The 24,433-nt window shown below is 46.1% G+C and overlaps 1 protein-coding gene across 1 annotated transcript; it reads left to right on the top strand.

Annotated features, from left to right (window-relative positions):
• The first annotated feature begins 8,967 nt into the window (after window positions 1–8,967).
• ALDOB (aldolase, fructose-bisphosphate B) lies at window positions 8,968–22,621 on the top strand. The gene is made up of 9 exons (XM_026506115.4): window positions 8,968–9,116; window positions 13,591–13,712; window positions 14,553–14,764; window positions 15,761–15,815; window positions 16,717–16,877; window positions 17,434–17,517; window positions 18,365–18,539; window positions 18,950–19,149; window positions 22,082–22,621. The coding sequence occupies exons 2-9, from the start codon at window positions 13,601–13,603 to the stop codon at window positions 22,175–22,177; spliced, it is 1,095 nt and encodes a 364-aa protein (XP_026361900.1). The 5' UTR covers window positions 8,968–9,116; window positions 13,591–13,600; the 3' UTR covers window positions 22,178–22,621.
• The last annotated feature ends 1,812 nt before the right edge of the window (window positions 22,622–24,433 follow it).

The following is a 24,433-nucleotide window of genomic DNA, read 5'->3' as shown; positions in this document are numbered from 1 at the left end:
CAGTCACTAAGAGCCAACTAGGTTTTAAGCTACGGCGAATCAATAATTTCCTTTCTTTGCTTCTGCCTTTTACCTATAAAAGTTTTTCCTCAACTCTCTTCAAAAGAATGCTTCTAACCACTTGGTATTATTCAAAGAAGTTCTCAGAGTTTTAATACGACTCAGTTAATCTTTTACCGCTATGAAAAGGCTTTGTGCAAATGAAATTGTTCATTTGTCTGTTTTTGCTTTTTTATGGAAATCTAATGAAGGAGTCAAGTTTCCCCTCTGGTAGGGACAGGACTGGTCTCCTGGGCTGGGGGGTGACCCGTGGGCTTGACTGAACTGATTCAGTGAAATGAGAAGCTCTGAGCCAGAGTGACCTTAACCCCTAGAATCTCCCTCAAATTGGGGGAAGGCATGGGGCTTTCTGGAGGGTATAGAATAGAGGTTTGAGCCAATCTTATCTGGATCTACAAGGGCGAAGAAAGCCAAAGAGAGATGTGAGTTAGCTATAACTACTTGTGATCCTGCCTTCTCGCCCCACTAGACCCAAAAGGGACCTTCACTTTTGCAGAGCCACTATTGGCAGCTAACCTCATAGGTCCAAGATGGGTGAGGGAGAAGGCATGACAGAAGAGATCCCAGAGACAGTGCCTCTGGGGGTTGGAGGAGAGGAGGGAGCACTGGAAAAAAGATCAGCAGGTTTGACTGCATACAGTGTGGGCAAGAGCTCTAGCAAGAGGAAACTGTTCTCTCTGACCATGACATCCCAGAATACAGTCATTTGTAATAATAAGTGATTGCCTTTTCTCTTCCCACTTTTTAAAGTGGCAGCTTTTACAACCCCCCCCCACCCCCCACCCCCCCCTCCCCGTCGTCCGCCGCCCTGCCAGGATCAAAGGTCTTTGTTGTCACTGGACAAATGGCCCAAAGGAGAGCCACTGGCAGAAGAGGGCAGGCCCCAGGCAGGAAACAGGTTCAAAGAGGGTGAGTTCTCCCCTCTTCTGCCTCAGGGGAGCCAGCAGACGCCTGGCAGGGTCAGTCTGCTGTTGCCTCTTCTGTGGAGGTGCCAATAGTTGGATGAGGACCTCCCTGGGCTCCCTGCCTCAGAGATAACTTGTTCCAGCCTCTTATTTACACCTCCATCAGGCAGTGCCGTGGGGCCTAGCACAACTAGGAGCCAGTTCTGCCACAGAGGACGGGCATGCAGAGGGGCAGGTCAGCCATGCTTCCAGAATGGTGTGGCACAGGGGTGCCGAGTAAATCAGCTTGTCTGCCTGCCTGGCACGGTGGTCCTTCCTGCCACTCAACCTCGTTTTTTTTTTTGTTTTTTTAAGATTTTATTTATTTATTTGACAGAGAGAGACAGCCAGCGAGAGAGGGAACACAAGCAGGGGGAGTGGGAGAGGAAGAAGCAGGCTCATAGCGGAGGAGCCCGATGTGGGGCTCGATCCCATAACGCCAGGATCACGCCCTGAGCCAAAGGCAGACGCTTAACCGCTGTGCCACCCAGGCGCCCCTCAACCTCGTTTTTTAACTCTAGAAGACTGGCTGCATGGCCACCCCTCTCTCTCTCTCTCTCTCTCTATTTCTTCCTCAGGTTTTTATTTACATTCCAGTGAGTTAACATACAGGGTAATTTTGTTTCAGGTGTAGAATTTAGTGATTCAACACTTCCATACAACACCCAGTGCTCATCACAAGTGCCCTCCTTAGTCCCTATCACCTATTTCACCCATCCACCTACCCACCTACCTCCCCTCTGGTGACCATCAGTGTGTTCTCTATAGTTGAGAGTCTGTTTCTTGGTTTTCCGCTCTTTTTCCTATGTTTGTTTCTGAAGTTCCAAATTCCACATGAGTGAAATCATACGGTATTTGCCTTCCTCTGACTGACTTATTTCACTCAGCATTGTGCTCTCTAGCTCCATCCATGTTGTTGCAAATGGCAAGATTTCATTCATTTTTATGGCTGAGTAATATTCCATTATGTAAATATACCACACCTTCCTTATCTGTTCATCTGTCGATGGACATTTGGACTCTCTCCATAATTTGGCTATCGTTGATAATGCTGCTATAAACACCAGGATGCATGTAACCCTTCAAATCTGTATTTGTGTATCCTTTGGGTAAATATCTGTAGAGTAATCGCTGGGTCATAGGGTAGCTCTATTTTTAACTTTTTGAGGAATCTCCATTTTGTTTTCCAGAGTGGCCACACCAGTTTGCATCCCCAAAAACAGTGCAAGAGGGTTCCCCTTTCTCCACATCCTTGCCAACACCTATTTTTATTGGGTTGTTAATTTTAGCCATTCTGACAGATGTGAGGTGGTATCTTACTGTAGTTTTGATTTGCGTTTCCCTGATGATGAGTGATGTTGGGCATCTTTCCATGTGTCTGTTGCCCGTCTGTATGTCTTCTTTGGAAAAATGTCTGTTCATGTCTTCTGTCCATTTTTTAACTGGGTTATTGGTTTTTTGGGTGTTGAGTTTTATAAGTTCTTTATAGATTTTGGATACTAGCCCTTTATCATAAATGGCATTTGCAAATATCTTCTCCCATTCCATAGGCTGCCTTTGAGTTTTGTTGATTGTTTCCTTCTCTGTGCAGAAGCTTCTTATTTTGATGAAGTCCCAAAAGTTTATTTTTGCTTTTGTTCCCTTGCCTCAAGAGAGGTATCTAGTAAAAAGTCACTATGGCCGATGTCCAAGAGATTACTGCCTATGTTCTCCTCTAGGATTTGAATGGTTTTCTGTCTCACATTTAGGTCTTTAATGCATGGCCATGTCTTTATTCATCTCTCCTCCTTCATGCCCCTTTACACATTCCACAAATCACATTGCCATTTTCTTCCATCTCCTCAGATGTGCTTCTACCTCTCTCTTCATCTCTTTCAAGGGATAAGTCACACTTTCAAACTTTGGATACCATCACAGGTGAAAAAAATCTTTCCTTATCTAAAGCTCCCCATTACCCTGGGGGGGGGGTGTTCCTCCTCTTGGATGTGGGCATGCCACTTTTGAGATGAACTTGGGATCCAGCTTAATTTTTCTGCATATTAAATGAAGAACGCTTTTGAGGGTGGGAGTGAGGTGGGAGGATTCAGGATGAAGGACACAGGAGATGATGAGGTTGGGTACTGCGGGAGCAGAAGTTTTAGAGTGACTTTTCTTTGGTGACCAAGAAGGAAAAGGGAATTTGGAGAATGTAGAAGGGGATGATGAGGAAGATGAGAGCAACTGTTATTTATCCAGTAATTAATTTTTGCCGGGCATTATGCATAACCCTTTTTTGTTCAGCATCATTCAATCCAATCCTCCAACAATGTTGTAGGTTACATTTTATTATTATCCTTTAGCTGCTGAGGAAACTGAGCCTCAAAGAGTTTAGAGGATTTGTCCAAAGTACCACAGCGAGGAAGTTCTGAGATGGAATTTAAGAGTAAGTTCTGACTTCAAAGTCCAGATTCTTAATGATGAAAAAATATTGACTTGCCACAAAACAGTTTATGTCTGAATGTTCAGAAAGGCACAAGGGTGAGTTTGTAGGTAAGTGGATTAATTACCTGGGAGGCTGAGTGACCCTGTTCTTCCTTTTGTGCCTGACTGGATGGGGCTGAGGTGGTCACTAAGCAATGGACTGGTCCACTATTCGCAGATGCTGGCAGCTGCCTGCCCCTCAGAGTCTGGGCCTTTTATCCAGCCTTCCAGGATCTGGTCAGCCCGGCACTCTTCATTCCTATGGGATGAAGCAACCCAAGGGAAAGGGGAATAAGAGACAGGGAGTTAGAACTTCCCAGGTTCTTTCACAGACACTAGTGTTTTGAAGATTTCTTTTTTTTTAAAGATTGATTTATTAATTTTAGAGAGAGAGAGAGTGAGAGCAGGAGCACGAGCAGGGGGAGGGGCAGAGGGACAGAGTGTCCTTTAAGCAGACTCCCTGCTGAGTACGGAGCCTCATGCCCCGATGCCCAGCTTGACCCCAGGACCCTGAGATCATGACTTGAGCTGAAATCAAGAGTCAGATGCCCAAACAACTGGGTCACCCAGGTGCCCCAGTATTTTGAAGATTTCTAGTCAATAAATAATCTGTTTTAGCAATACTTCCCAAAAGAAAACATTTTATGGCCTACGTTTCTTATATTATATGATTTAAAACCATTTACTTTGTTTTAGGACAACCATGTGTGTTAAAAACATGAATTTCAGAGGGAAAGACCATAGAATATCGCCGCTAGAAGGGTTCCCTCCTTCACTGCACAGATGATGAGTCCAAGGCCCTGGGATGTCTCTAAAGTCACAGATCGACATTTAAGTCCTTGCACTGTTACTTACTAATGGTGTGACCTTGAGCCAGAGACAGGATCAACTCCTTCCCCTCTAAAACAATGCCTGTCCAGCTAATGTCGTGGGGCCTGACTGATGTATCCTAGGTGAGGTGCCCAGAAAAGGTCCTGTGAGGAGTGAGTGGTCAATAAATGGTACTGCCTTCCCTTGGGCAATATGTTCCACCATTCAGTGTAGAACTAGGGCCAGAGGGGCGCCTGGGTGGCACAGCGGTTAAGCGTCTGCCTTCGGCTCAGGGCGTGATCCTGGTGTTATGGGATCGAGCCCCACATCGGGCTCCCTACTCCACTGGGAGCCTGCTTCTTCCTCTCCCACTCCCCCTGCTTGTGTTTCCTCTCTCGCTGGCTGTCTCTATCTCTGTCGAATAAATAAATACAATTAAAAAAAAAAAAAAAGAACTAGGGCCAGAACCTTGTTTTCTGATTCTCATGTGATGTGTGTGTGTGTGTGTGTGTGTGTGTGTGTGCACATGTGCATGTGTACCACAGGAACACCGATACTGCTTGCTTCCCTCAAGTAACATGGTTTCGTCATCCTATGATTAGTAGGGCTTTATCATTTTCCAAGCACTCAGATGCTGTTGCTCACTCAGTGGGACCCCATGGAAAAGTTATACAAGAGTGGTATTCCTAGGCCCACTTTGCACATCAGGGATGGGAGGCTGAGAGAATGTGGTTTCCTTCAGCGCCCTGGCTAGCCAGGGGCAGAACTAGACCACCACCCAGATCTCGTGTCCCCCTATCTCTTCCCACTGGTGCACAAGGCCTTCCCACCTAAAGGTCAAACAGTTCCACCAGAGAGATAATAAATAGTGAAAAAAATACATGCTGGGGGTCATAAATGACATAAGGAACCGACAATCCTGATTAGATAGTGAGGGAAAAATTGGACTTTGATATGATTGAGCAAAAGGCAAAGAGAGAACACTGACAAGGCAGTAAACAACTCGCTAGGAGGGAATATGGGACAATGGGGGCTGGTGGTCACTGCTGACCCCAGTGTAACTCTTTGCTGTCAGGAAACTACTGGTTCTTCTAATCCTGCAATTCTGCAGCCCTGTCCTTTCAAACTGCACCTCTGCAGCGTCCTAACTGCACATATAGGTCTCCTCAGACAAGGCAAACCTCGTTCTTTATCACATTCAGGCTTTAGTCGTCTCTAGTCTCAAGGGGATATTTCTTTTTTTTTTTTTTTAAAGATTTTATTTATTTATTTGACAGAGATAGAGACAGCCAGCGAGAGAGGGAACACAAGCAGGGGGAGTGGGAGAGGAAGAAGCAGGCTCCCAGCGGAGGAGCCTGATGTGGGGCTCGATCCCAGAACGCCAGGATCACGCCCTGAGCCAAAGGCAGACGCTTAACCGCTGTGCCACCCAGGCACCCCAGGGGATGGTATTTCTAAGCCCTAGAATTTAGATCACCTTAAATTCTCACGGACTCTTTGTGCACAGGTCTTAAAGTCTGACGCACCGGATCAGATGGTATGGAGCACAACGTAGCTGTGCCGCAGTCTGGTATATCTAGACTTTTCTTTCATGTTACTTCGTGGAGTCTTCACTGAGCCCTGCGGTAACAAGTCACCACCACCACCACCACCACAACTTGGCACTTTTTTAATATGCATTCTCTTACTTGGTTTGATTTGACTTGATTCTCACCTCAATTTTCTCTTCCCACTTCTTTGATTAGAAATCTCTTGACAACAGGCCAGTCTTATTCATGGTGTATTCTCTACAAAAGTGTACTCTCTGCGATCTTCCTCGGGAGCTAACCAAATGCCTTATATGTAGAACCTCAATACAGACGCTGGGCACCCTGCAGAAACAGTGCCAGCTCTATCCCGATAACCAAAATACTGATTGCTGGTTTCAGGGTGCTGACACCATCCCGACCCCCACAGCAGATTGCAAGACAATTAAAGAAACATCTGCTCCACAGATTAGAAAAGAGATTTTAACATGCCATGTTGACCCAACCATGGATCTTCCTTGCATCGTGTAGACGGGGCTCCTTTTTAGGAAAGTTCTCTCCTATAATATTACTAACCCTCTACTGAGTGTAACTCTGCGATCCAGGAGACTTACTTGCATGTACAAGTTTGTTTGTGGACTCAGACCTCATGGTGCTCACGAATACATTGAATTCGTGGCCCGTCATATTCAAATCAGAATTCTCTGGAATGGGGCAGCTAGTAGAGAATAAACGTGGCAGTTGTTGGAGGTATTGACAGTAATGCTCATGAATGACATCCTCTTATTTTTGCCTGTTAGGAGAGTCTGCAACTGGAGACCTCTAAGCCAGAAGCATGCGTTGAGATCAGGCCACTTAATAACCATATGTCATTTCATTCCCGCTTCGTAATCAGTTTTGGATGGAGGCAGCAGCCCATTTTACCAAAGGCAACACTAAGGATCAGAGAGGTTGGAGGATTCCCCAGTGTTTCACAGCCCCGAGTCTCACGCTCTTTCCACAGATCAGATCAGATCAGATCTCGGTTTTGAACATTTTACTAAGTTAAGAGACTTAAAAAACAACCCAAAATAACCCTGCAAGCAGTCTGTGCTGCTCAGGGTTGCTGTCTCTCTGAGCTCCGGGAAGCCTTGCCCTTGCTTTCCTGAACTTTGAGTTTCAGATGCACATCCAAGCCCGGAGGTGGCCAGATGCTGATGCCACGGGAGCAGCAGCAGGCGGCAGCAGTCAGGGGTGAATGTGTTCACGCTCCTCTGACACGCCTGGTCAGGCTGCTGTCCACGTGAAACGATGCCCAGTGAGAGCGGGGCCACGCAGGTCTGCCAACGCAAGGCATTCTTCCCTGATGAATGCAGGTTTAATGTCCAAGGTTATAAACTGCTGGCAGGGAGAAGAGGGAAAGGACTAATCTATGCCGTCTGTGGTCACCAAAACATAAGTGGCTCTGCTTTAGACCACTGGCTTGGAGGAAACAGGAGTCCCTGTGTACCCGTCCTGTGACAAGTTACTTGCCCTCTCTGAATGAGAGGTTCCCTATCCAGAAAATAGGAGTATTAAACCTCTCCTCAGAGGGGTGCTGAGATGGCAGATCACGTATGAAAAGAACCAGATGCATCCTAACACCTCAAAAAATAGCTACTTATTGTTATTGCTGTCGTTGTTATAATTCGTGCTGTTAGCATAAGTAAAATTATTTCTACCATGCACCCCTTGGCAGGTGGCATGTTGTAGTCATGATTCTGACACTCCAGCCCTGACCCCCAACAGCCGTCACTAACCCTGCTCGCCAGTCTGTCATCACTACCCACTTTTTCTTCCTCCTTTCTCCTTTGACAAAAATCGAATCTGAGGAAACTTACATATCCGCAGATGAGGTCATCTTGGTCTGATGAATCAAGCAGCCGGAGCTTGCGTGAGCCTCAGGTGGAGATGGGGAAACCACAAAGTGTGCCTTCAGGGGGCACGTGGAGTCAAGAATGCTGACAACCTTTACTTGGCCTAAGCCCTTTGCTCTCCTTAGGACAGGCCTTGGCCAAAACTTCCCTAGCCGAACGAGCCTCAGTTTTGTGTTTCAAACATTTCAATATCCTTTAATAATCATGTTCAATGTCTACTACTCCCCCACTTTTAGAAGCTGTCTGAGCCTAAACTCTATAAAGACAACTTAGTTCTCTGCTTCTTTCTCCTTCATTCCATTGACAGTTCACTTATTAGACGGTCACACCCTACGCCACTGAGCATTCGGTTATTAGGGTTTTGTTTTCTCCCTTCTATTTTATGAGTTATTCCAAAAGAATATAGTCTTGAGAATTTTATGCTTTCCTGTGATCATGGTCATTCATTATTTTTAGATTTCCCCAGAACTTTTATTTACCTCAGGAAGAAAATTTTATTTGCCTTCTCTGGAATTAGATTTTGATTTAGTGCTTGGGGAAAAAATGCCTGTAAAACGAAACCTTACCCAGACAGCACCATAACTAGGGAAGCTGGTGGCTTACATCAATCACTCTGAGTTTTGTTCTAGTTTTTTACCAATGTTAAAGACAAATGCATAAAAGGTGAGAAAGAATGAGAATGGGGTAGATACAGTGGGTTCTGGTATTAAAAACATGGGGGGGCAGCTTGGTTTGGGGGACAAGGAGGGATCTCATGCCTACTGTGTGCAGGCCCTCTACAAACTCATTTAATGCTCTTGTGAAGTGGAGATCCCATTCTACAGAGAGGAATATTAAGGCCCGGAGAAACTGAAAGAAAGAACGAAAGAACAAAAGAAAAAGAAGAAAGAAAGAAAGAAAGAAAGAAAGAAAGAAAGAAAGAAAGAAAGAAAGAAAGAAAGAAAGAAAGAAAGAGGCCCTTGGCCCAGGTCACGTGTTTAGTAAGTGCTAGAGCTAAGGTGACATTCTTCCCAGGTTCTGTTGGTGACTCTAGGGCTGTGTCAGTTACGAGCTGTGTGACTTCGGGGAATCCCCTAATCCTCTGTGCCTCAGTTCCCCCACCTGAAAGAAGAACCATCTGGATTAGGAACAATGAGGTCTCCAGATATCCCCCGGAGCTTTAACATTCCAGGAGGCCACTGATCGTGTGAGCACGATCGGGATTGGCTGTTCGTGAGCCAATCAGGCACCGGATAAACACTCCCTATCAGGCCAAGGTGGGAAGGGGAGGGTGAAAGTTAAAAGAAAACCCACCAAAACCAACAAACCAACTTTGACAGGAGGTCTATAAAAACCGCGTGTTCCCAAAGGTTCGTCCTATTTGGCGGCGGCTGCCTGCTCCACAGCTCCTGATCCCGAAGAAGGCTCTCCTCTCCCAAACCGTGAGTACAGAACGTCCTTTGTCTACCTGGCCTGCAGCAGGCAGTGAGGGTTACTGATGCGGCCGCACCCGCAGACGAGGAAGTCTGTTTGCCTGTATTTTCAGGACAAACTTGATGGTGGCTGAAAGTGTGCTGCTGTGCTGAAAGGGTGGTTTTTCTCCCCAAGCCTAAACGCTCATCCACACCTTTGCTGACTCTCTGGAGGCAAAATGTTCAAGACCGCTCCCAGTATTACCCGTTTGAGGGTTCTTCTGTCGCTGGCCTGGGAGAAACAACTTGAATACACATCTTTGGTTAGGTTCTAGTCACTTCCTGAGATCCCTGCTCATTTCTACTCTCCCCGTCACAACTGCTTATTTCCATGATTAATTTGCAGACCTATCGTCTTATGTCGTTTTCTTTATTCTCCTCCTACACGCACTGGTGCTGGCACTGATGTTTCTTTGTCACACAAAGGAACTCCTGGTGTGTGTTGCCCTTGCCTTCCCCCACTGCTCAAATGAGACGCGGAACAGGCTCGGAATCGGCACAGAGCACCACCGTCATTTGATCCCGAATTGTCAAACTTCCACTCTTTTGATGGTTCCTATAACGTTTCCTACTTTGAAGATCCTACAGCTTAGGTTATTTAGAATCAAAAGCGGCTGATGTCCTTTGGGACCTTTGCTCTACTCTCTGAAAAATAGACATGTTGTGAGGATATGTTGCCTTTTAAAATAAACTTCTCTCTAAATAGTTACCTAGGGCTCCATTGGCCAGTTTGGATCCTGCGGGGATTCGAGCTCTGCTGCCATGAGGCCAAGGCACATCTGGGGACCACCCAGGCCGGCGCTGGAGCCCAAGGTGCTGAATGCAGTGTAGTTGCTATAATCTTGGAAATGCTCTTGACTTGGGTGCCAGCTTAGAAGAAAGAGCGACACTCAGCTCTCTTTCCGCGCTACCTCATGTGTGTTCAAAGGCACCAGGCTTTCATAAGGCATCTCACTGCGCTTGTCACTGTGACGCTGGGGTGGGGAATGAAGCTGTGGGCATCTTCACACATCTGTATATGTGTGTATATGTATATGCTCACAGTGCCTGGAGATCATAGGCTTTCAATGAATAAGCCCCTCATGTCCTCTTGAAAACCCATCTGCCTTGCACATTGGAGAAGTGAATGACTCTCTACGCCCTTATATTTCTCCAGCAGTTGAATAGTCATGTTTTACCAATCATTCTCTTTTCACAGCACCTCTTGAGGAAGGCAGAAAGAACCATACTGCAGGTTTCATGTGCTATTTTGCTGAAAAGGATTGGAAAAGGGATTCCAAGTCATAAGCCAGTAGGATGTGGTTTACAATCCTAGAACATCACAATTTAGAAGGGGCATCAGACACATTCTTTCTGAGCCTCCGTTTCCCCATCTTTAAAGTTGGTGGGGTTGGTAATAGTTATCCCTGAGGTCATTTGCAGCTGTTTTTCTGTGATTGCCTTCTACTCTCATATTTTCATACTCACAACCTCCTCCCAGATTTGTGTATGTGTCACCTGTTAATATATTATGTATGATACATAATGTCATATATAAACCTATTTGAGAAATCAAACATTACAAAAAATTTATAAAGTAAAATGTGAGAGTCAGTCCATCCCATCCGAATCCCCACGGTGACCCCAGGGTGGTTAGTCTCTGCTTATATAGATTTATAGACAGTATGTGTTATACCATTTTTTTAATTAAAAAGGAATGATATTATATATTACATATTTCTTTGACACTTGTTTTTTTCCTCCCTTTTCACTTAATAATATAATGTGAACAACTTCCCATCACGCTTTAAACATAAATCGGCTCGAGGCCTTGGTGAGCACGAAATCTTTCTCTATGGTTACCCACTCCCAGCTGGCCTCCTGTCTCCCAGGGACGAACATTGGTCTGTGACCCTGTTTTATGATTAACAGAGGGGCAACATTTGTGCTGATGTTGTATAGACCTTTAATCCCTCTGTAGAAGTTTAACTTCCCATAAACAGTATTGGTTCGATTGGACCTTTTCTCTGTTTTTTTCTGGTTGAGTCAGCACACACAGACTGAAAAAAATAGCTTGGCAGTAAATAGAAACATGGACTCTCAGGTAATTATTTTTTTTTTAAATTAAAAAGAGAAATAGTAATACCCAACATTTTCATAATGCGTTATAAAACATCTTCATATTTTTCATGCAATTAACGCAACAAATATATCTTGAGCAATATGGTGAGTAGGGCGCTCACAGGTCAGAGTGGGTCCACTTGGTAGTGAGACACCCGCAGCAGAAATTAGCACCATCTATTCCACAGTAAACTGAGACTCAGAGAAGTTACTGACTTGCCTGTGGTCCCAGCGAGGAGGAAGCCGAGCTGGTCCTTGAACCCAGGTCTGTCTGATCTGGTAGCGAAAACCTGTGTGAATGTGTGAGACGCTTATGAATTGACGAGGCCATGGTGTAGGGATGATGAGCTGCAGGCCACGGATTGGGGTACGCTGGGGGTGTCCTCAACAAGTACTCTGGGGTGTTACCAAGAGTCACCTTAGAGTCGCCCAAAGGCTGATTCCTTTCACCAGGCTTACTCTTTCTGGAAAGGAGGGGAGCACTGTCCCTTATCCCAACTTTGTGCCTTATTAGTTAAATGTCCTTGGACAAATAATTAAACTCTCTTATGTTCTTTCCTTATCTATTACGTGTTAGTGGTGGGGGAAGCCCAGCTGCTTTGGACGTTATAATAAGGAATGAATTATACAGTGCTTGTAAAGCAATTAGCGGAGTACTTGGCATTAATGGTGATTTGTGTTATCGGGCTGTGTTTTCCTTTTGTTTCATTAAGGAAACATCTTTATTTCTTAGTTGTGAGTTCCTTGATGCAATTACCTAAACTGAGAGGAAAATTTGCACTTTGGCCTGAAGGTTGCCAACTTCAGGTTGGCTCTTTCCGCATAAAGATCTAGTGGCCAGATTGATAGCTCGTAATCCCTGACAACAATATTAGGGACTCATATGTAAATAAGGGGAAACATGATCTTCAGGTGGCTGGGATGGGAGGGGTCTTGGAAGAATATCTTCTCTAGAGATCATTGTCCACTAGCCTGTCCTGTCCACAGTGACAGCGTTGTGGTTCCACTCTTTTGGGTTAAGACGAGGGCTCCTGTTGAAGTGAGAGTGGCATCAGTGATACCAATGATACTTTCTCAAGAATTAGCTCAGTAGCCATCCGCTTTCTTATATCAAGCTTGCCTTGAAGGGATGCAGAAAATGTGAAGAAAATTGATTTGCCATGAGGGGCAGGACTGGGTGGGAAGCTCTGCCTCATCTTAGCTGAGACCTTGGACAAATCAGTTAACTTCTCTGAATCTTAGCTTGCTCATTAATTAATGAAGATACTAGTTGCCCTGGTTACCTCATTGCTGAGTGGAACAAATGAGAACTGAGGTGTCCCTGGGCTTGCGGGAAGTAGAAAGCAGGCATGCGGCGTCTACCCTTGAGTGTTTGAGAGGGAGGAGACCAGGGAAAGCAGGAGGTCATAGGACTGGATAGGAAAACACTCAAGATCATCTTTACTACCATTTTTTTTCTGTGATAGTCCAACACATGCAAAATCATTCTTTCTAACATCCAAGAGGAGAGCCGTGTGAGTTTGCATTTTCAAGATTGGCCCAAAGTGGCAGTTGAACAAGAGCAGTGATCCCCCTCAGATGACCACTGCTGAGGAGGGTGCTTGGATAGGGGATCTTCAAACCAGAGTCCTTCCTTGCTGGAGCAGTGAAGATACGAATGACTGGAGCGGGAGTCACCATGTGACTTCGGCATCCTTAGAGTGTAGGGAGCCTCCAGCCCAGAAGCACTTAGGGAAAATCTTCCCCATCTATTCCAAATGCTGTCATAGGTCGTGGAATATTAAAAAAAAAAAAAAAAAGAGCCTTACACGCCATACTTTCTATGTCCTAAAGCTAAGGGAGGTTAACTGCAAGGCCAAATGGCAGGTTCTCCTCTCAAGCTGACTACCCAGAGAATAACACAGGCTAACAGAACAAAATGGGAGATGGCCAGAGAGGCTAAAAGCCTCAGGGTCCTGGCCTGAAGTCATCCAGAGCACACAAAGGCACCAGAAATCCATAGAGAGATAGTCAAGTACCGCAGTGCCATGTATTTATCGGATTGGAGTGGGTCACCAATGAGCTGGTTCAGTCTCCGGATCAGTAAACCCAAAGGTCTCCTGGAAGACATTCTATTTCGGATGACCAGGAAATTTGGCATCCCACCTTCATCCACTATGGCTAATTGCAACTACTTAAGCTAACAGGGGAAAAGCCCAGACCTCATTTGTTCATCCGGTTATGGAAGTGGGCCGGAAGGGTAAGAGGGGCCTAGAGGGTTTGTTTGTACACCTTCCCTGTCTTGATCACGAATCTGTCTGAGCCATCTGAGTTCTGTTCAGGACACGCCCGCACTCTTTTCCAGATCTGTCACCATGGCCCACCGATTTCCAGCCCTCACCTCAGAACAGAAGAAGGAGCTCTCCGACATTGCCCAGCGCATCGTTGCCAATGGGAAGGGGATCCTGGCTGCCGATGAGTCTGTAGGTGAGTGCAAGTCACGTCATACAACAAGCGTATTCTTCTACAACTTAGCTGAGGCAAGCAACAATTGTATTCTCTTCCCTCTCAGGGGGGTAAAGGTACACAGGAGTGGGAGCAGAAGACCCAGCAAGCAGAGACGTGTTGAGCCCTGTAGTTCCAGTAGGCAGATTGCTGAAAACCAAGGGAAGAGGCTCAAGCCCTCCGTTTTAAGGCTCCTTGCCAGGGATCAGTTGAATCTAGACGGTAGCAAGGTCAAGAACTCCGTAACCAGAATGAGATCAGAGACACAGACCTCTGCTGCTAATGAGAAGTCAGTGTACGGTCAGCTAGGGAAGGGCAGGGAGGGCAGGGAAGTGTCCACATCTGGAACAGGGAAGGGCTTGTGGCTGAGAGAAGCCCAGCACGGCACAAAGGAGGGTTGGGGCAGGCCTGTCTGGCCCACCATGAAATGATAGAAGCCAGGGAAATCAAGAGCCCGCCCCACCCCTCCTTCTATTGTATGTACATCTAGTCAGATTGAGGGCTGGACCTTGGTCAGGGTGGTGGTGGCTGGAGAGGCCCGAGGGCCTGACATACACTCTTGGGCCTGATGGTAGCTTGCACCCTGACCCTGACACATCCAGTCCATATGCTTCCTATCCAGCATCCGGTAGCAGCCAAGGTCTTTCCCCTGGGAGCCCAAAAAAAAAAAAAAAAAAAGAGAGAGAGAGACACAGGAGTTTTAAAGATCTGAATAAAAAAGAGAGTCTCGGCATCCATCCTGCTGAGGCTCACCAGAGGGGAGGAGGCCGGGCGTAAAGCCCTAGCTGGCTCCTCAAGCTGCCTTTGGCCCGCCCGCCGTAGGCACCATGGGAAACCGCCTGCAGAGGATCAAGGTGGAGAACACCGAGGAGAACCGGCGGCAGTTCCGAGAAATCCTCTTCACTGTGGACAGCTCCATCAACCAGAGCATCGGGGGCGTGATCCTGTTCCACGAGACCCTCTACCAGAAGGACAGCCAGGGAAAGCTGTTCAGAAACATCCTCAAGGAAAAGGGGATCGTGGTGGGAATCAAGGTGAACACTTCCGTTCCCATCTCCCTTCTGCCGCATCCCAGCCAAACTCCCAGCCCGGTCGCCGGGCCGATGCTCTGAACGCCCTCCTCATCTAGTTGCCTCTCCTTTCCGTCATCAGCCCCCCTCTGAGAACCAGATCCTTCCCTAGATTTTTCTGCCAGTGCCTTCTTCTTTCAAGCAAGTTTTCTACAAGGTACTTAATCTCCTGGTGTCTCAATTTTCTCATCTCTAAAACGGGAAAGGAGTTTTTAAAACAGTTCCTGTCTCATAATTATTATTTAGTTCATGGACTCTATTATTATTAAAGCACTTACTGTCCAGGCATAACTCAGTCTTCCAAAACTGCATGAACTCAGGGATGAAAACTAGTATCTGTTGAGTGCTTACAACTCCACACACTCATTTAATCTTCCTCATAACCTCTGGAGGTCAATTCCGTTCTTATCGTCATTCTAGAGATGAGGGGAGAAAACAGACTTACGAGGCATAGCATAATTTGGCCAGAGCAAGGCAAAGCCAGAGCCAGTTCAAACTCCGCTGTCTACCTCTCGGGCTCATGACCTCAGCCTCTGCTAGGCTGGGAGTAGGGGCTGCATCTTTAGTCTTTAGATTTCCTGGAATAATGTCGTACTCGGTATGTGCAGGCGCTCAATACATGTCCCTTGAACAAATAGGTTAAGAGAAGCTGATCTTACATGACACCTCTGCGTCGCGGGTCCTGTCAGATTACTTATTACTTCCCAAGCTCCAGGCCTGTGCTTTCACATGTTCCATCCTCTTAGTGTTGACACTTTTGCATTGTTCCTTCCAGGTACTTTCCTTCGTTTATGGATTTAATTGTGTCTCACCCCACCACCCACCCCGTGTCTAATACACCTTCCTAATTCAACTCCTTAGCTTGTGAAAGATGAGAACTATTAGTACGAGGGGCTTTGCGTCTATTTTCCTGGGACCCCTGACACCTGCTAATTACTTGTTAATTATTTATATTCACAGTTAGACCAGGGAGGTGCTCCCCTTGCAGGAACCAACAAAGAAACCACCATTCAAGGTAAGGATATCACCTGCTGATATGAATCCAGCTAATATATGCTAGAAATGAAGGCAAGCGAAGAGGTGAGCAAGGGAAGACCAAATATGAATCTCACCCTGGTTTTAGAGTCACACACACCTGCTTTTCAACCGTGGCTCCTCTATTCGATCAATAACTATATGACCTCAGGCTAGTCATGTGCATGTTCTGAGTCAGTTAAAATAGGATGACAGTATCTACTTTGCGGAGTAGTCGTGGGGATTAATTAGACAACGTACATAAGGTGCTTACCATGGTGCTTTGCACAGAGAAGATACTCTGTCCCTGAGAGTATAATTTTTAGAGAAAAATCTAGCAGCAGAAGAGAGGAAAGGTCCCAAGCTTTGGGATCAGACCCAAGGGGATTGACTCCTGGTTCTGTCATTTACTAATCAGACAGTTTTGCAAGGTGCTCACTGCCCAAGTGGACGAGTATGGACCGCGGCATTAGGTTAGATAAGCAGAATTTGAATCCTGGCTCCGTCACCCATTAGCTATGCAAACTTGGTAAAGTCACATAACCTCTTGGAGCCTTGGTTTATAAAACAAGTATATATATATAAAACAAGTCTATAAAACAAGTATAATATTAACTATAAGAATTGTTATGATAATTAAATGAGATAAGGTATGCAAAATGCCTAGAACCATGCCTGGAGCATAGTAATACTAAACAAATATTTGTTCCCTCTGTTCTTATTAAGTATAAAGCCCCAGTTTGGGCTTAGTACTGGCATTAGTATTTACTTGCCTGGATGTTTTCACTCCTTAAGCTCTGCTGACCGAGAGGTAAAGCAAGGAGAATTCCTTCACTTTATCAGTGGCCCCATGGATCAGGGACATGGTGCAAAGAAGCCTTTCTTTCTTTTGTGACTTGCAGGGCTTGATGGCCTTTCTGAGCGCTGTGCTCAGTACAAGAAAGACGGTGTTGACTTTGGGAAATGGCGCGCTGTGCTGCGGATTGACAACCAGTGTCCATCCCACCTTGCCATCCAGGAAAACGCCAACGCCCTGGCCCGCTACGCCAGCATCTGTCAGCAGGTGCTCTGCCTTCCCCTTGGGCTAAAAAGCAGTCGGAAAGAGGTTTCTTCAGAACCTCTCCCATCATAGTGTCTCTAGGATCCCGGTTAAGTCTGATTCGCTCGTGTGGGTGCTGTGTTGAGGTTACCTGAGTTGCGAGCACCTGGAGAGTCCCAGTTAGAACTATACACAGTGCTTAATTCCTTAATTAACCCACACAAGGGGCATCCTTCTTAGTGATTTAAGTTCGCCTGCCCTAGAAGGGGGAGAGCTAGGTTCCGAGGTGGCTAGAATGGTCCCTAGGAGAATCTGTATATAGAGAAATTAAGGATTTGCATTATTTTACCCACTCCTAGGAGAACTTTGTTTTTTTTTTTTTAACCTCATTGTTCTTTTTTGGCTAAGCCACAAATGCTCACTAGAGATCCCACTAAATTTCCTTGTACTGCCTTTAAGTCAGTGAATGGCGCTTCTCTAAAGGCCTTCATTTTATCCCAATTGCAACTGTCAATCTCTTCTTAAGGAAAGGATCACAGTGAGCAGAGCTGTACTTTATCTCCTCCTTTTTCCTTTTTAGAATGGGCTGGTACCCATTGTTGAACCAGAGGTCATTCCTGATGGAGACCATGACTTGGAACACTGCCAGTATGTTACTGAGAAGGTAAGTCTTGAATGTAAAGGTCCCAATTTCAGTTAAAATATCTTATTTGTAAGTAAGAGCTGTTACTTAACATTTATCAGCTGTTATATATGAAATATTCTTCAGTTGGAATCATTATGTAGCCTTGAGAAGGTAAGGGGGTACTTATCAAATCTACTTTTTTGGCACAATGGGATTCTCCATATGGAAAAAGCACAGGATTTGCAGTACCAAGATTTGGATCTGACCATCCATGTTCGCAGCTGTGGCGCTGAGGGTAAATCCTGTCATCTTTTGGGATCAGTTATATTACATGTAAACAAAGAAATTTAAAAATAAGATGACACTCACATGACAAAATGTAATTAGAAGGTACTTTGTTCGTATCTGCAGTGCAACCTGATTTCACTTTTTCCACTTGCAAAAGTAGGTGGACTGAGATGAGGTCTGAAAGTGCTTCTGTCTCTAAAATGTATGTTTTTAGGACTACTCAGCTTCTATGGGGATGGAAAATGGAGGCCAATTTAGATGTCCCCAGCTAGCTACATCAAGGCAGGCTCAAGTGACCAAAGGGAGTGATGGGAAGGAAGGAGTGAGGGGGCTCCAGAAAGCAGAGCCATGCCACCAGTCCCCGCAGCGAGCAGTGAGACAGGGGAGGTGGGGCGAGGCCAGCATGGCTGTGCTCAATGGCTGGGGCTTGCCGCTGCCTGTGCATTGCCCTGATGAGGACTTGGGGCTGGCTGGGAAACTTGGGCCAAGTCACATACGAGGATTCGTCTGTCTGTCATCCCTGCAACCTAGACGTGCCAAAGGCAGGTGACTGTAAGGCTGGCTCTGGGTTTCACCTTTTGGGTCTCTTGTGCCTCAGGTCCTGGCTGCTGTCTACAAGGCCCTGAATGACCATCACGTGTACCTGGAGGGCACCCTGCTGAAGCCCAACATGGTGACTGCTGGGCATGCCTGCACCAAGAAGTATACTCCAGAGCAGGTGGCTATGGCCACCGTCACAGCTCTCCACCGGACCGTCCCCGCAGCTGTTCCTGGTGAGGCTTTCCTTCTTCTCTGACTTCCATCTTAGCCCTTATCCCGCGAAGGAGTTCCACCCGTTATTTGTGTTTGCCCGGGAGTCTCGTATCCAGAAACAGACCTCTGTATCTCACAGGCGGCCAGTGCTTGCTCTTCCACTCCAGGAAACCACACAGCCTGAGTCTGTCCAAATGCGCACAATCCATTGCTTTCCTCAGTAGTTCATCACGCTCCTTATTTATTAAAGCCTTTCTCTCCTTAGCCCAGCTAGCCTCGGCAAAAGCCAACTGATTTTTCCAACCCAGTTCCATGCAAATCAAGTACAGAAAGGATTGAGGCATTCGGTTCCTTTAGGCTCCTGGCTCGCTTTCTCAAGCTGGGTAGGGAAGCTGGGAACAGCAGAGTGCAATGGCTTCTCTCCTTCCAGGCATCTGCTTCTTGTCTGGCGGCATGAGCGAAGAGGATGCTACTCTCAACCTCAACGCTATCAACCTCTGCCCTCTCCCAAAGCCCTGGAAGCTAAGCTTCTCCTACGGACGGGCCCTGCAGGCCAGTGCACTGGCCGCCTGGGGTGGCAAGGCCGCCAATAAGAAGGCAACCCAGGAGGCTTTCATGAAGCGGGCCCTGGTAAGATCTAGTCCTTGTTTTTTTCTTTTTCTTTTTTTTTAAGATTGTGTTTATTTATTTTAGAGAGCGAGAGCGAGCAGGGAGAGGGGCAGAGAGAGAGGGAGAGAGAGAATCCTAATCAGACTCTGTGCCAAGCTCAAAGCCCAATGCTGGGCTGGATCCCACGACCCTGAATCACGATCTGAGCAGAAATCAAGAGTCAGACTCTCAAACGACTGAGCCACCCAGGCCCCTAAGATGCTACTACTTCTTATCTACTTGATCAAGTGGATATAGGAGCCTGGCTCTCTTACCTGGAGAAGCACTGTTTTCTTCAGGCCAGGGCGGTGTCTCCAGATAGTGTCTACTAGATATTTGAAAAGGTGGCATTAGAGCTCAGTAGGAAGGGGGGGTTGGGGAGGGTTGTGAACGATCCGCACTGGAATATAGCAGTAGACAATCTCCACAGAGACACTTGAGAGGGAAGAGAAGAGGGCCAAGGACCGAACCAGAGCAACTTTCATTTTAGGAAGAAGTAGAAGAAAGCCACTAACGAGCAGCCGTAATAAGATAGGATGTGCCAAGGATCCTGGGAACAAATAGAAAAAAGTTTCAAGGGGGTCAGTCATAACACTTTACAGAGAGATTCAGAATAAAGGCTGAGAAATAAGCTGAGATTGGCATGTGGGAGCCTATCGGTGACCCTCAACACAGCAGTTTCAATAGAGAAGAGGAAAGGTGCTGATTCAAGAAGATTGTCAGGAAAAGGCCCAGAAAGAGGACCAGGAGAAATGAGGACAGAAAAAGATTTTATTCAGTCATTAACTATTCCTTTTTGAATATCTATTGTGAGCCAAGGACTGGGGTGAACAAAGGAGACACAGATACTGGCTTCAGGGAGCCTAGAGTTTAGCCAAATAGGAGACAGCCAGGCATGTTTGAATGTAAATCGAAAGGGTGATGGGTATGAAGGAGGGCACGTGCGGTGATGAGCGCTGGGTGTTAATACGCAACTAATGAATCATTGAACACTACATCAAACACTAACGATGTACTGTATGTTGGCTAATTGAACATAATAAAAAAAATAAAGAAATTAAATGTAAAGCAAAAGGAGCCAGAGGAGAGATTAAAGATGAGGACAGTGGGGGTAATTGAGAGGATAGGGAGTTAGAAGAAAAAGGATTGCGTGAGACTATTAAATGCAGGTGGTGGAGCTGGTCTTGGAAAGGAGGGAAGAGACAACAAAGAAGAAAAAAATGGGTTTGGAATCAGGTCTGTAGAGGTGAAGGGATGTAGTGGTTGATTACAGTTGAGGGCATCTGTTGAGGGGGATAAAGGAATGGAGATTTCCGTCTTCACAGCAGGGAAGCTTGGCATAGCTATTGAAGCGGTCTGCTGGGAGACTCACCAGACAAGAGTGGCCAAGGGTCAGGCAAGGTGCAGCTGAAATGAGAGTGAGTTTCCGGTGCATTAACTTAGATCCTGAATTTTCCTAATAGCTCTCTTAACCATGCAGGAAGATCTAGAGCAATCCAAATGGGAAATAGGACAGAAGAGTAAAAGTTTAATAGGGAGACAGGAGAGTGCTGAATTTGAGCAATAGCAGTATTCAGCTTGCTGATCACGGAGGAGGCTGGGTGAGGAATCAGTGTAGCCAGCAGTTCGGCAATGAGGCACTAAAGGAAAGGCAGACCCCAGAGAAGCTTAGAAGACATCTCAGGGGCACAAGAGAGGTGCGAGATTTTAGAGGTAGTGCCTGACTTTGTTGGGATGGAGAGCGGGGTGTGACTGTGGGGGGCTGTGGCTGGTGAGGGGCAGGGAGATGTGGCTAATATGATTGTGAAAGTAAGGGTCGGAAGGGCCAATCGCACAAAAGAAGGGAAGCTGAGCTCATTTAGGATGGTGGTTCTCAAGCTTGAGTATGCATCCGAATCACCTGGACGGCATGTGAAAACAGATTGCCCCAGCCACTTGCGTTTTTAATTGAGAAGGTCTGGGGTTGAACCTGAGAATTTCCATTTCTAAGAAGTGCTTAGGTCCATGCAACATGCTTTGGCAATCACTGTAGATGCGGAAATGAGTCCCGGAGAGAGCAAGATAAGAGCAACAGGGACTTGAAGACATGGTACCGTTGAGTGGCCCACAAATACTATTATTGCGGGTTTCGTAATTCTGAACTCCCCCCCCCTTTTTTAAGACTTTATTTATTTGACAGAGAGAGACACAGCGAGAGAGGGAACACAAGAAGGGGGGATGGGAGAGGGAGAAGCAGGCCCTCCGCTGAGCGGGGAGCCCGATGGGGGACTCGATCCCAGGACCCTGGAATCACGACCTGAGCAGAAGGCAGACGCTTAATGACTGAGCCCCCCAGGCGCCCCTCTGAACTCCCCTGTATGTAGAATTTACACAAGCAATCAAATGATAGTATGATCACAACTACAAAAAATGATATATTCTTGTGGGCCGGTATAGGTGTAAATGGAAATTTTTTAAAAAGAATTTTTAAAATTTGCTGTGTCGTACTTCTGGCTGTGCCTGCTCCTTCCGCGTACCGTCTGGTCCGTTTCCTAGCAAACTGCTACAGTGGCCATCGCAAGCATCTCCACTGTTCAGGCTGAAATATCCATTCCCTTATCACTGTCTCGATGAGAAGTTTCTCAGCTTCACTTCCTAATACTGTTGTTGCAATGTTGTTGGCACTAAAAAGAAACTTTCTCAGTAACGGACACAAACTTCAGCTTGCCTGAGAGATGCTCGGACAACTGGGACTGAAAAAAGGAGGTAAGGTGGCATAGAAGACAAGGAATGCCATCAGCACCAATATTTAGCAACACCACTGTAAGGAGAGAGAAACCCAGACGCAGGTGGAGCTGGATTCCAACGAGAGACAGAGGGGCAGGTCCAGGGTTGTGTTTGCTCTAACCCGTCCCCTCTCACGCTCGTTTTTCAGGCTAACTGCCAGGCCGCCAAAGGACAGTATGTTCACACGGGCTCTTCTGGCTCTGCTTCTACTCAGTCCCTCTTCACAGCCTGCTACACCTACTAGGACCCCAGGCCCGCAGCCTGCCTCCAGCTCTTCTGGGTGCCTTGGTAGGAGGGCTGAAAGAAGGTCAGCTGAAAGTTTCTGCTGACCCTGGAAATGAGACAAAATCAGATCAGAACTACTGGAAACAACGGTGCATGTTAAATTCTTAGACACAATGAAAAAAAAAAATCAGTTCTTGAAACGTAGGTGTGAAGATCAAGGACCTGATGAAATTTCATGCGATTTCCTTGCAACAGCTCCAGCTTCCCATGCCCCAGAGTAGCCACCTAAGAAAAGAATAGACTTGAAACAAAACCAGCTCTCCATTCGAGTAACGACCACCAGATAGAACACCTCAGAAGCTGAGCGTGGAGAAGTGTGTCTTATTCAACAATCGTAGCAGTGGTAGGTTATGAAGGAGGCAACTGCAACCAACAAAGAAATAAAATGTTCTAGAAGCCTTCAGCTGGTATCAGGTTTTACTTTCTTCTCTTGCTTCCAAAGGGCCCAGGATAGTTCATGACCTTCGAGTCTACTAGACATGATCACCATTAATGGTCAGGGGCCTCAACTTGGGCTACTCACTGGAAGCATCAGCCAAAAATGGAAAAGCCCTGATGTTTAGGCCACACTCCAGCCCAGTTCAATCAGAAACTCTGGATGTGGGATCCTCTAAATATCAGGGTTTCTTAACAGCTTCTTCGGGGACTCCAAAGTATAGCCACATTTGAGAACGCCCAGGCTAAATTTCAAGTCTGAGGGTATTTTAAAAGGACAGCCTTTCATAATATGAAGCAAGCTACAGGGTAAAATGGTTTCAAGCAGCATGCAGAGTGCAATGGGACAATCAGTGTGGCTTTGATGCTCGCAGCGTTCCTCTTGAGGTGACCCAGGTTTGGTGACACACGCTCCACTCCCTCTGTGTATCTAAGCGCACTACCTCGGTTTGCAGTAAATACTATTCACGTAATTACACTTTATTGGCTTCCAATTTTCAGAATTAACCTATAGAAAAAGCATTAAAGACAACTGTAGTTACAAAAGAGAATTTAAATATAATTTTGTACAATATAAAAATTATGATTTTGGTGAAACAAAAGTAATGATTTCACTGACAAGCTAGGAAATTAAAGGAGGAGGAGAGGTGGAGAGGAGGGAAGGGAACATTAATTCACTGGAGAGGTGGAGAGTCAGGATACTACTTAAAATTAATGGATTAAGAAACAGTGCTAAAAAAAGAAATAAGGCTTTAAGTCTATTAAAGGGTATGGATATAAATCGTTAAAATATTCACACGTATAATTAAATATAGGAGAAAAGGAGTAAACTAAATTCTTTGTCTTGAAGAGTGCAAAGATAAATGATATTGCTTAGAGTGGATAAATTCAGAGCTAGAGGCATACACGTAGCGCTTAGAGGAATAAGACAGAATTAGTCCAAAGGGACTTTGTCTGAGGAGAGAGACCTGGGAGTGCGGCACGGGGAAGATTTTTACTCATGTGGCTCTCCCACCATTTGAGTATTTGTTTCCACATACCTGTATCACTTCTGTAAAGACAGCTGTATTCGTCTGGCCTGGAGCTTTCACTTTTCCTGGGATGATATAACCAAGCCTCGAGCAGTTAAATTACTTGCTGACGGTCACACCTACAGAGAGGCTTAGGGGTTGAGAGCTGAGAGATTAGAATTCAGGTCTCTTTCTCCTATAAAGGGCGTGTGACCAGGGAGGAAGGGGCGGACAGGGCAACAGGCAGTTTTCAAAATCTCTGCTATCGGGGCGCCTGGGTGGCACAGCGGTTAAGCGTCTGCCTTCGGCTCAGGGCGTGATCCCGGCGTTATGGGATCGAGCCCCACATCAGGCTCCTCTGCTATGAGCCTGCTTCTTCCTCTCCCACTCCCCCTGCTTGTGTTCCCTCTCTCGCTGGCTGTCTCTATCTCTGTCGAATAAATAAATAAAATCTTTAAATAAAACAAAAACAAAACCTCTGCTATCAGGGTGCCTGGGTGGCACAGCGGTTAAGTGTCTGCCTTCGGCTCAGGGCGTGATCCCGGCGTTATGGGATCGAGCCCCACATCAGGCTCCTCTGCTATGAGCCTGCTTCTTCCTCTCCCACTCCCCCTGCTTGTGTTCCCTCTCTCGCTGCCTGTCTCTATCTCTGTCGAATAAATAAATAAAATCTTTAAATAAAACAAAAACAAAACCTCTGCTATCGGGGTTGTAGGTCTTCTACATGTCCTTTTTTTTTTTTTAGACTTTATTTATTTATTTATTTATTT

Source organism: Ursus arctos, unplaced genomic scaffold (genome assembly GCF_023065955.2).
Source record: "Ursus arctos isolate Adak ecotype North America unplaced genomic scaffold, UrsArc2.0 scaffold_18, whole genome shotgun sequence".
Lineage (NCBI taxonomy): Eukaryota > Metazoa > Chordata > Mammalia > Carnivora > Ursidae > Ursus > Ursus arctos.
Note: the sequence above shows the minus strand (reverse complement) of the source record. Positions and strands in the feature narration are given on the sequence as shown.

Bases quoted from the DNA above. Each gene is read 5' to 3' on its own strand.
- ALDOB (XM_026506115.4), top strand. From the start codon at position 13,601: ATGGCCCACCGATTTCCAGCCCTCACCTCAGAACAGAAGAAGGAGCTC. The intron at 13,713-14,552 runs GTGAGTGCAAGT...CGCCCGCCGTAG, and splicing joins GGCTGCCGATGAGTCTGTAG to GCACCATGGGAAACCGCCTG. The intron at 19,150-22,081 runs GTAAGATCTAGT...CTCGTTTTTCAG, and splicing joins CTTTCATGAAGCGGGCCCTG to GCTAACTGCCAGGCCGCCAA.